At 51.9% G+C, this 11527-nt stretch overlaps 1 protein-coding gene across 3 annotated transcripts in view; it reads left to right on the top strand.

Moving 5' to 3' along the window:
- The first annotated feature begins 58 nt into the window (after positions 1 to 58).
- Positions 59 to 11527, top strand: part of GMEB1 (glucocorticoid modulatory element binding protein 1) — a 33178-nt gene continuing 21709 nt past the window's right edge. The window contains exons 1-11 of one of the 3 annotated variants that reach the window (XM_074555640.1): positions 59 to 466; positions 883 to 1011; positions 1860 to 2020; positions 2956 to 3038; positions 3987 to 4111; positions 4906 to 5009; positions 5418 to 5572; positions 6696 to 6824; positions 7518 to 7655; positions 8703 to 8825; positions 9892 to 11055. In XM_074555640.1, coding sequence (XP_074411741.1) covers positions 1893 to 2020; positions 2956 to 3038; positions 3987 to 4111; positions 4906 to 5009; positions 5418 to 5572; positions 6696 to 6824; positions 7518 to 7655; positions 8703 to 8825; positions 9892 to 10598 — 1692 coding nt within the window. In that variant the 5' untranslated portion in view covers positions 59 to 466; positions 883 to 1011; positions 1860 to 1892 and the 3' untranslated portion in view covers positions 10599 to 11055. Of the gene's footprint in view, positions 467 to 882; positions 1012 to 1843; positions 2021 to 2955; positions 3039 to 3986; positions 4112 to 4905; positions 5010 to 5417; positions 5573 to 6695; positions 6825 to 7517; positions 7656 to 8702; positions 8826 to 9891; positions 11056 to 11527 lie in introns of all 3 variants that reach the window. The other 2 variants (XM_074555641.1, XM_074555638.1) reach the window with 2 other exon arrangements.

Here is an 11527-nt window from a genome sequence, read left to right as displayed (position 1 = left end):
TTGGCTGTCGCCGCCCGACCCCGCGTCACTATTGGTCGGACTCCTTGTCAGTCGACCGGCACGCACTGCAGGGGCAGTGGGAGGTTCGGCAGGCCGGTCGTGGGAGGTCCCGGTGGTCCCGCCGGGGCTGGCTTGGGGCGGGGCGGGAGATGCCCGGTAGTGCGTTCTACGACTCGCTGCTGTCACCAGGGGGGAGCGAACTTCGCCGTGACAGCCCCGCCGGCAACTCCTGGCTTGGGCTGGCGGGTGACGCCGCGAAGGCGATACTGCCGGCGGCCACCAGGGAGCAGCAAAACGCCGCGTGCTTCACCGGTCGGCCCCTTTAAGGCAGGAGGCGGCCGGAAGTGCTGGCGGCCGAGGCCGCGGCGGGCACTGCGCATGCGTCGCTGCTGCCCGGCCCGCCTCCCCCCTCCCCATCCCCCCGTTCCCCCGTCCCACAGCCCCCGGTTTCGGCCGCTCGCCGACGGTAAGGCCCAGCCGGCGCCGCGCTACGGGGGCCGGGAGGGGCCATGCGGCGCGAAGGGGCGGGGCGAGGCGGGAGGGGGCCTGGCCCCGCCGAGAGGGGAGGGAGGGGTCGCCGCCGTACGTGCCGCCGCCGCTGCCGCGAGGGCGGACGTCGCGCGCGCGCCGCTCTGGGTGGGGGGTGGGGGGGGGCAGCGGGGGGTAGCCAGCGCCGTGGGGAGGGGGGCCGAGGCCACGCCCCTTCCCCCGGGCAGGCCACGCCCCTTCGCCGCCTTGCGCGCCGCGGGGTGGTCCCGCGGGTCCTGTGTCACGTGACCTCTCGACCCCGGCGCGGGGGAGGCGGCGACCCCCGAGCCGCGGCCCGGAGACCCCGCGGGGCCCGGGATGTTCCCTTGTGTAGCTCCCCCCTTCTCCTTTAAGGCCTCGGCGTGATCGCCGCCGCGATTTGTCCGTGTCCTATTGACCCCCCCGCGCCAGATATCCTGGCGAAGCTCCGCCGTCTCTCGAGGGATCCCGGGTGGCTCTGTCTGTTCCCCGGAGCGGGATGAGGTGCGGGAAACCGCGGGAGTCCCACGCCTGGAGCCGGGTGGATGCGTGGCCCCTGTGTCGGCGGCTCCCCGGGTTTGTCCTGGTGTATCCCAACCAGGGAATACCGAACCCCTGTCACTCGCCAGGAGATCCTGACCTGAAATCTCTGAGATTATCATGGGATATTGAGAAGAAATTGTTCCCTGTGAGAGTGGTGACGCCCTGGCATAGGTTGCCCAGAGAAGCTAGGGCTGCCCCTGGATCCCTGGAAGTGTCCAAGGCCAGGCTGGATGGGGCTTGGACCAACCTGGTCGAGTGAAAGGTGCCCCTGTCCATGGCTGGAGGTCGGATGAGATGAGCTTTCAAGTTCCTTCTTACCTGAACAATTCCACGATTCTGAGACTGGCTTTCCCAGCAGCTTGTAGACCTCAGGCTTGCAGGGATGACCTCCAGGCGCACATTGTAACCAAACCACCTCTGTGCCTTGTGCACAACCATAGGCTCCATCCACTGGGAGTGCAGCTTCTCCGGGACCCCCTGTCAGGTCCTCCTGTGTTAACACCACACCTTGACACCAGCTTCTCCTGGGAAGGATCATCCACAGGCATGTTCCTGGTAGTGAGGGATCAGAACATGCCAGGGGTGGACCAGAGCATTCCAGGGTTGGCTGGAGGCACTGCTGTCTAGGGCCAGTGGGAGAAGCTCTGTGTTGAAAACACACTTGCCAAAACCCACCAATGTAAGTCTGTTCCTTGGGGCCAGGTTGGGGGTTCAGAGCTGGAGAGAGCTGCTGACTCGGGAAGTTATGAGTGGGATGACACTGGGGGGATCTGCCTCTGGGATCTGTTCCCAGCTCTCGTGATCCACAGGGAGGAGAAACCCTTGCCACATTCATGTGAGAGATGGCGAATGCCGAGGTGAGCGTCCCTGTGGGTGATGTGGTGGTTGTACCAAGTGACGGGAATGAAGGGGAGAGCCCGGAGGATACCAAAACCCAAGTGATCTTGCAGCTCCAGCCGGTGCAGCAAGGGTGAGTAGGATGGTACTACCTGGGAGGTGTGAGGTGGGATGGGGGGGAGCCCTGTGGGTTTTCATGGTGTGGGTACAGTGTGTCACTGTGTTTTCCAGATCTGCATCAGTTTTGTGCCATGTAGGGGAGAGAGAAAATACAACAGATTAAATCTTTTGTGTGTATGGTTGTCATGGGGCCTCCGAGGGCTGAAATTGTCCTGCAAGGCTGTGTTGGTGCAGTGCTCCCAGATTGTGGAAGCAGTGCTGTCCTAGTCTCTCTCTTCCTTCTCCAGTTCCCGGGTTGGTTTTTGCCACACTGCAGCTGCTGGATGTGGTGGTCTGTGTGTTCAGACCTTCATGTGCCACTGTGCCAGCTTTCTCCTAAAATAATCCTCTTCTAAAATAGAAGTGGGGCTGGGATGTGGAGGGAATTTTGTAGCTCCCTGGCAGCTGCTGCAGAGAGTGGCTTCATTTTCACCCTGGATCAATCAGGATGGAAAAAACACTGGCTCTAATTTGATAATATTTGCAGGGGCAGGGTGGCTGTGGGCCTGACAGTAGCTTCCCTTTGTGGTCGTCTGTGTTGCAGTGTCACACAGGGCTGGAAGGGAAATCCTAGGACACTGGGCTCTGCTTCCTGTTGTCGAGGGTGACCAAGGGCAGAGGAAAAGGCACAGGGAAGCCTGAAGAGCTGCCTCAGTGGTGCTGGCAGAGTGGAGGGTGGGAGGACAGTGCTGGGAATGCCTCTGCATCTATCAGCCCTTGGGATTATTTGTGTTTTATTTTATTAGTGTTTACCAAAAATTTCCAGGTGATTGCAACTGTATCAGACAAAATTAATGTCCCTTGAGGATAGGCAAAAAGAAATTTACTGATTTTTTTTAACCCTGTGCTGTGAATCCTAGTTTCCCATGATTTATATAGTTTGTTTATGGATGGCCACTTTCACCACAGGATTTACCAAGAGGGCTCCGAGGCCAGTGCCGCTGTGGTGGCCGTGGAAACCCACACCATCCACAAGCTGGAAGAAGGGATTGGTGAGTTCCCACTTGGTGTGGATGAATCCCCTCCTGTGCAGGGCCGATTTTCTCCAGTTCGCTGGGCTTCTTTCTGGCTCTGCCCCTGCAGATGCTGATTCCCAGGCATGGATGTGGGTAAAGGGGCTGGGCTTACTCTGGAATAAGAGTCTGCTGTTACTGCTTGGTCTCAAAGTCCTGGAAGTGAGATCCTGGCTCTCCTTCAATGAATGGTAAGGGCTCCCATGGGGTCCAGGGGAGCCGGGATGTCACCCTAGTCCTAGTGTGCAGACACTGGCAGCAGGAATGATAGTGATGAGGATGTGGTGACTGAAGCATCAGGCTCTGGTTATGGGGTCTTTGCTGAACCAGCCATCTGATGGTTTGGATTGGATGTTCATAAGAACTGAGCAGGTTGGCTCCAACTGCTCTCTCCCATCCTGAGCAGTGTGTGGAAAAAGGCTCCTATCAATGGATGCTGTCAGTAAATCTTGACTAGAGTTCTGCTTTCTGTGTTGGTTTGGGTCTTTTGGCAGGATTAGCAGAAACTCTGCTCATGGAAGAGAATATATTATCAGTAAATATCTGATATCATTGCTAAAGAGATACCAGAGCTGCAAGAATCTGAGAGATATCTGTGCTTGAAATTTTAAACCATTTTGTTGCTTCTAAGATTGTTCTCACTGACATGTCCCCCCTTAGAGATGCGTTGGATTTCTGATTTCATGTTTCCTTATAGCTGAGCTTCATTTGGAGCCAAATGTTATACCAAAAAGCAGATGCCAGTTGCTGTTAGAGTTAATCTGAACTAACTCTGAGAAGATGGAGAGGACTGATCCTGAACTGGGATCTGCCATTTTTTTTGGGTTTCCCAAGTGCAGGTCTCATAACCTATGAGCTTTCAGCTCCCGCCTTGTGGGATTGGAGCCTCTTGGGTGGAAAGTTAATTTTAAGCCATTCCTCCCTCAGACCCCAGCACCCTTGAAACAAGTGAGGAAATCGAGATTGCCTATCCCATCACCTGTGGGGAGAGCAAAGCCATCCTCCTCTGGAAGAAGTTTGTCTGCCCAGGAATTAATGTCAAGTGTGTGAAGGTAAAGGAGAAACTCACAGTGGATTCCTTTCTTCTCTTCATGTGTGCTGGTTGGCCTCCACAGGAATTCCTTAGTTTTTGTGTTTCATCCTGGGTCCTTATATTGTTGGTGCCAAAGTTGTTTTTTCATGGGGAGAAGCATGGAAAGAGTGGATTAAGGAGGGAAGGATATCACCCCCTTCATATTTCAGTGGTATTTGCCCTTGAGGAAGGACTGAAGGCAGGCAGGAGATATGTGTTGAGATCTGGCAGAGCTTTGCCTCCTCCTTTTTCCTTGGTGTCCTGGTACTCCACTTCTGTCACTTCCTTGGCTAGCAGGTTGCATTGAGAAGGGAAATCTTGATGTTACCTTTTCCCACTTGAGAGCATGGCAGTTTGACAGCCAAGTCCCTTGTACTCCTGCCCCTCAGCAGGAGCTACTCAAGTCACTGGAGCAGGGCAGAACAGATGCTCAAGGGAAAACCTGTGTCAGCTAGATGCTGCTGGGCCATTGAATGTAAGAGAAACCTCCTGTAATGATCTCCAAAATGACCCTACATGTTCATTGGAGATTTTTTGGTTCATATAAACCCTTCAAGGGCTGTTTTTTATTAGAGCTCTGAATGCCTATGGTTGGCAGGTCATCCCTACAGACATGCTTCCTGGAGCTGTGAGCATTGCTGTGCCCAGGGGATCAAAGCTGGGAGGGATCTGCGAAGCAGCTCCTCTCTCTGGGTGGACATAGGGGCTCAGATGAGCTGCATTGGATGTCCCAATCCTCCCTGTTTGCTGAGCCTTTGCTTGTCTTGTTGCCAGTTCAATGACCAACTGATTAGCCCGAAGCACTTTGTTCACCTGGCTGGGAAGTCTACCCTGAAGGACTGGAAGAGAGCCATTCGCCTTGGAGGAATCATGCTAAGGTATTTGACCCCTGTCCAGCTTCAGGGCTCCACCCCTGCAGCTGCAGGACCCCCAGCAGGCATTTTGTCTGCGTTGCAGTCCCCAGGAGGCCTCTTGGAGGCCCACAATACCTGCAGCCTGCAGAGATCCTGGCTCCGTGATTTGAGGGTCAGGATCCCTCACCCTGGACAGAAGTGGCATTGCCTGGGGAACCTGGGGTGGAACAGGACTGAAACAGTGTGTGTGAAGCTGGGAGTCTCTTCTGTTTGCCATTTGAAGGCCTTGCAGGAGATTTTTTGGGTGCAGAGTGGCCTGGGGATCTCTTTCTCTTTCCTTCCCATGACCATAGCTTTCCCAGGTGGAATACTCCCTTTTGTCTCTAGGCTGAGATTTGAACTGAGTTGATTCTGTCCCCACTCCCTGAACAGGAAGATGATGGATTCAGGGCAGATTGACTTCTACCAACACGACAAAGTTTGCACCAACACCTGTCGAAGCACCAAGTTTGATCTCCTGATCAGCAGTGCCAGAGCACCAGTGCCGGGGCAGCAGAGCGTGGTGCAGACTCCAACCTCAGCTGATGGTAGGGAACCAGTTACCAATGCCATGGGAACTTCCCTCTGATGCTCCTCTCCCTCCTACACACACTTTACACCTTCTTCCCAGGCACATCAGGGCAGTCCCACCAGGAGATTGCTCTGGTTTTTGGAAAGGAAAATGCTTCTTGTGTCTGTTCAGAGAAGTCTTGGCAGCATCTGTCAGGGGGCTCTGTTCTGCAGGACTGGGAAGGTTGGAAAACAGCTGGCATCAAGAAGCTGCTTTCCAGAGAGGCAGCCTTCATAGCCAGGAGAAGGATTGAGAGTCTTGCAGGGATCTTTGTTCTGGGATCATCATGGGAGCAAACAATTGTGAGAGCTTGCGCAGCATTTTCCGATATATTTCCCATTTGTGACTCTGTTATAAAGGCATGAGTTGGTCTCAGGAGTGAATTTAGAAATGCTGTCCTTCTTCAGATCATCCATGAACAGGATATGGTGGTTGGACATGATTTGCTTGTCATTCCAGCTGTAAGTTCTGAGTGATCCTGTGCTCCAGATCAGATATTGATCTCTTTGCTGAGGTTAAGGGAGAAGACTATTCCCAACTGTACCCCACTGTTAAGTTGGGTGGGTTACATTTCTCTGCCCCTGCTTGGGTGACATGGCAGAGTAGTTGTCCATAGGCTAAGAAGAATCTCTTGGAAAGCACCATAGCCAACTTACAGTGGCTGCACATTGGTAAGTCCCAAATTTGATTCAGAAATTTAGAATTGGGTCAGATTCATTTCCCTTTAATAAACCAGCTGGGACCCCAGCTCCATTTCATGAGGGATTAGGGGTGCAGAGCTTCCTGTGGATGATGCAAGGGGAGAAGAGTGGCTGGACTGAGCCTTATTTGTTCCCTTTTTTATTCTGATCTCTTTCTGCTCCCTTGAGCCAGGACTCCACTGTGCAAGGCACATGGTTTTCCCTCCAGAAGCTCCAGAGCTTTTCACAGTCACAGTTCCAATGAGAAGCAGCAATATGTACTTTTGAGTGGTTTGGTTGAAAGAAGCCAAGCACAAACCTTACCCAAAGAGTGAAAGAGAGCCTGAGGAGGGCTGAGGGGTTGGGAAGCAAAGCAGGGATTCAGGCTGTCAGAGGGAGTTGATGAGAGCTTTCTGGCAGGGAGCATCACCCAGATTGCGCTGTCGGAGGAGAGTATGGAGGAGGGGATAGAGTGGAACTCGGCTCTGACAGCTGCTGTCACCATGGCCACTGAGGAAGGCATGAAAAAGGACACGGATGAGATTTCAGGTAAGCTTAGGCTGCTTGTTGGGTGTTTTCTTCCCCTCTGCTCCTGTTACATTTTTGGAAACCTAAATCTTGCAAATAAGTAAAGTTTGGGCAATGACAAAGCTGTCCCTCAGCCTCTCGGATCTTCAGCATTACCCAGGCATTCAAGATTTCTACCAATGGAGCTCCTCACCACTGCAGGACTTTGGCCCTGGCCTCATGGCTGATGGATAATCCCTCAGATCAGATGTTACTGGTTGCAGTGAGGGGCTTTTCTGTTTTATTCAAAGGATGTGAAACACATCTGCCAGCCTGGAGCCAAGCTGGAACCAACAAAGAGCAGAGTAATGTTTGCTCTCTGTCAGCTGTGTTCTGTGTCTCTCTGGCCTTCCATCCCCTTGTATCAGTATGGAAGCTTAGCTAGAATTTCCTCAAATTATGATTTTAAGCTTTGCATCTTGCAAAAATGTGAATTGTTGCCTTGGAAGTCATGGACTTGCTTAAAAACCTATTCCTGATTTGCTGCCTGAGTCCATTTTACTTGGTTTGGAGTTGGTTATTTTTTTCACACGTCCTGTCCACCCCAGTTGCCAAGCTACCTTGCAAAGGTAGTCACCTTGAAAAGATATATTTGCCTTAGAGGGTTTAAGGTGACCCTGTGGGAAAAATGCCAAATGCTTGTATATGTTGACTTTTCCTCCTCTTCTGTGCCAGAGGACACACTGATGTTCTGGAAGGGAATAGCTGATGTGGGGCTGATGGAAGAGGTGGTGTGCAACATCCAAAAGGAAATAGAAGAAGTCCTAAGAGGTGTGCAGCAGCGGTTGGGTCAGTCTCCCTTCCAGATGACAGGTAGGTTGTGAGGAAAAAGCCTCAAAAAGGCAGTTGCAAGCAAAAAACAACCAAAACAGTGCTAAGGGTCCATTCCACTATGTGAAGCTGGTGAGTCAGGATGGGGAGTGAGTTCCCACTCATTACCTGAGTTGTGGGAGCATAGTCTGTGTTCTCAGCCTGCCCAGCTGTGAAGTGCCTTTGCTTCAAAGCACAAAGGTACACCATTCCCTCCTGTTCCCTGAGCAAAGTGACCCTGGCAGCTTGCTCGGACCATCAGATGACTGTCCACAGCTCCCAGCCCTGATGGAAGCTTTCCCAGAGTCACTTGGACTGGAGTTACTTAAACACTTCTCTGTGACACTGCAGGGCTAAACAGGTCCTGCCCCCTCACTTCTTACTCTGCTTTTACTGGTGCCAGAAAACCTGTTTTGGGGGCTGAACCAGATGAGGGAAATTATCTGGGTTAAAAATAAATCCCCCTCCCCTTTTTAGGGTTATTTTTAACTTGTAACAGGCTCCCTAATCTGATTTGGCACATGCCCCTGTGAACACCTCTTGCTGATGCTCTTCCTGGGAGAACATACATGTAGCCACAAACTTTATTTTACCCAGGATATTTTCTAATTTAACTTTGGGCTGGTGCATCTTTGTGTCTGATAGGTGTCAGGTTTCGGGAACTATGAGTGATTGAAGTCAGTGGATTATAACAGACATTTTGCACAGCTTTCTGTGGAGCTTGGCATGTTAATGACACTGTCAGGAGCATGGGGGTGATGGTTTGTAGGTGGAGAGCTCGTTTGTATCTCCGTGATTGCAAATTACACTTCCATTTGCAGCAATTAGGAGCTGCTTGAGTGACACAGCTCTGTCAAATTTGCTTTATCATGTGAATGGGATGATTTAATCCTGGGATGTCAGAAGGATGAGGGAGTTGAGTTTCCTTTTTTTCAGCTAGCCCTTGTGAAAGAACAGGGAGTGTTTTAAAAAGTAGTAGAAAGTATTTGGTGCAACAGGAGCATCTTTTGAGTGCCCAAGTCTTAACATCCTTGTGCCCCTTCCTTGGAGATGCTGCAGTCCTGAACAACGTCGCCCATACATTTGGCTTAATGGACACAGTCAAGAAGGTACTGGACAACAGGAAAAACCAGACAGAGCAAGGAGAGGAACAGTTTCTTTACACACTGGCAGGTAAAGGGCCTAATAAGAGTTCACATCCTGCTGCTACTCTTGGGAATGGACATGACTTTCCTTTTCCTCAATTAATTAGGGTTAGTGTTCAGTACAGGCTGCCCCAAAACAAGTGTATCCCAATCATTTTCTGTCCTAGGGCTTGAGTGAAATTTCCTCTCTCCCCTGTCTCAAAGAGGGCAATTGCTTGGGACTTCAGACAACTCAAAGTCTGTGCCCTTTGCTGCAATGGGCGTGCTGCAGGCATCAGTCCAATTCCCTCAGGATTAGGGACAGGACCTGCCAGCTCAGGGCTGTGCGATGATCACCTGAGCTGTGGACAGTGTTGTGCTGTACCCAAGCTAATAAGCCTCTCTGAGTATGGGGTGCTGAGCTTCTGCTTGTCCTGGCTATCAGGACTATATTCTTGTCTTATGGTGCTATTGGGTATCCTGCTCAGTTTTCTCTGAGCTGAAGCCACTGACTGACCTGGGATCCCCAGAGCTGCTCATTGGATGTGTCTCCCTCCTCACCATGTACTGTAGGATCTGTTATTATCTGAGATGTCCTAGTCCCCTGCTGCCTGGATAAATGAGGTCACTGTGCTACATCTGGCTCCCAATGTTCCCACTGAAAAGTGTTGAGGGGGATGTTTCATTGACCCTGGCATCCTGCTGGCTGTCCCCAATGCAGGTGCTTGGCTCCTGGGGAGGTGACCCAGCCAGGCTCAGGAAGCAATTCCAACTGCCTGGGGGGGTTTATCCACTCTCCCTTGCAAGTGGGTTTTAGCTTGTGGGGAGCAGAAATGTCCATCTCCTTGTCAGTAGGAGTAGCCAACACGTATGGAATGTTACCTGTGTCTTACCCAGGCGCTGGCAGCTGGAACATTGACCAGGTCTATGTAGGTGGCAGGAGAACCTAGCCTTTTCCTTCAGTGCCCTTTTATCTCAAGGGAGAAGCCAAGATCAGGCTTGCTGGGTGGTTGGGTGACCTCCTGTCACAAATGTGGGAGTGATGGTTGGTTCTGGAGCCCCAGGAGCTCCTACTTACCCTGGTGTGACATGTTGCTCAACCATTCCCTATGCAGACCTGGAGCGGCAGCTGGAAGAACAGAAGAAACTTGCCAGGGACCAGAAGGCCAAGTCTCAAACCATCCAGAACGTGGTGCTGATGCCCATGAGCACTCCCAAGCCTCCCAAGAGACCCCGTCTGCAGCGCCCAGCCTCTGCTACCATCCTCAGCCCCTCCACCCCCATCCAGCAGCCTCAGTTCACTGTCATCTCCCCCATCACCATCGCGCCCGTTGGACAACAGTTCTCTGTGGGCAACATCCCAGTGGCAACCCTCAGCCAAGGCTCCAGCCCAGTGACTGTTCATACCTTGCCGTCTGGCTCCCAGCTCTTCCGATATGCCACCGTGGTTTCATCCTCCAAGACCAGCTCCTCGGACACCGTCACCCTGCACCCGTCCTCCAGCCTGGCACTGCTGAGCTCAGCAGCCATGCAGGACACCGGGGCCCTGGCCAACGTGGCGACCATGGTCAACCCTGTGGAACTAGTGGCCATGGAGTCTGGCATCACTTCCACCATCCAAGCTGTGGAAGGCACCTCAGATGATGGGCAGACCATCATAGAGATTGACCCGGCGCCGGATCCTGAGGTGGACACAGACGAATCAGAGGGCAAAGCTGTGATCCTGGAGACAGAGCTGAGGACTGAGGAGAAAGTGGTGGGAGATGTGGAAGACCATCAGCACCAGGTCCATAATGTGGAGATTGTGGTCTTGGAAGACTAGTGGGGAAGGCAAGCATCCGTTAGGGGAAGAGTTGGGAATTCGTTTTATTTCAGGCTTTTTTGTTAAGCATCTTTTCCAGCCACCTCAGTTGTTACTATGGATATTTTCATTGTACTGTGTATATATATATATGTATATATATATATACACACACACACATATATATACACACATATATGTGTGTGTGTAAAAGGTTTGGGGTTTTTTTTAAACAAAGCTGGAGAAACACATGAGACATGTATAAGGCTCCGTCTCCGTGGAGCATTTGAACAATACCACCCGTGGCAGGGTCAAGGAGAGACTGGATCTCTGCTGGACAAACCAACCAGGAGGAACTAGCCATGCCTCGGTGCTTCTGCTCCAGGGCTGCCCTGGCCTGGAGACTTTATTTGAGAGACAGTAACACTTGAGTGTGGATGTGGCTGTGAGAAGGGGTGACGGATTTGGGGTGGAACAGGTACCTCATTTGTATTTTTATTTTCCCCAGGGAAAGGGAATTCCGTCGGACCCTTCACTGTCACCTCAAATGGGATTTTTTATTATTTTTCTTGCTTTGAGGAGGCTGACAGTACAATGAATTTACTGTCCATGTTCTCCTCCTCCACACAAATTGTTTTTATATCTCTATTTTTTTGTATTTGTTTGCTCTCTCCTTTCCCTTGTCCAGATTTCCCAGCTGCAGAGCCCTGGGACCTTCTCTCAGGGTCCCTGTATCCCAATCCCTCCTCTTCCCATGGCACTTTTCCCCCATCCCTTTCCCTGCCTGGCAAGGCTCGGTGCTGCAAATGCCACTTGAAGATTCCGAGATCACTTCAGCCTTTTGAATAAGGCAAAAAATATCAACTCAAGCTCAAACCCAGTCCTCCCCCTTGGCTGCTCAGCACCCCAGGGACCTTTCAAGGTGTACAAAGCATGTTGTGCTGTTGCTT

This window comes from Zonotrichia albicollis, chromosome 20 (genome assembly GCF_047830755.1).
Source record: "Zonotrichia albicollis isolate bZonAlb1 chromosome 20, bZonAlb1.hap1, whole genome shotgun sequence".
Classification (NCBI taxonomy): domain Eukaryota; kingdom Metazoa; phylum Chordata; class Aves; order Passeriformes; family Passerellidae; genus Zonotrichia; species Zonotrichia albicollis.
Note: the sequence above shows the minus strand (reverse complement) of the source record. Positions and strands in the feature narration are given on the sequence as shown.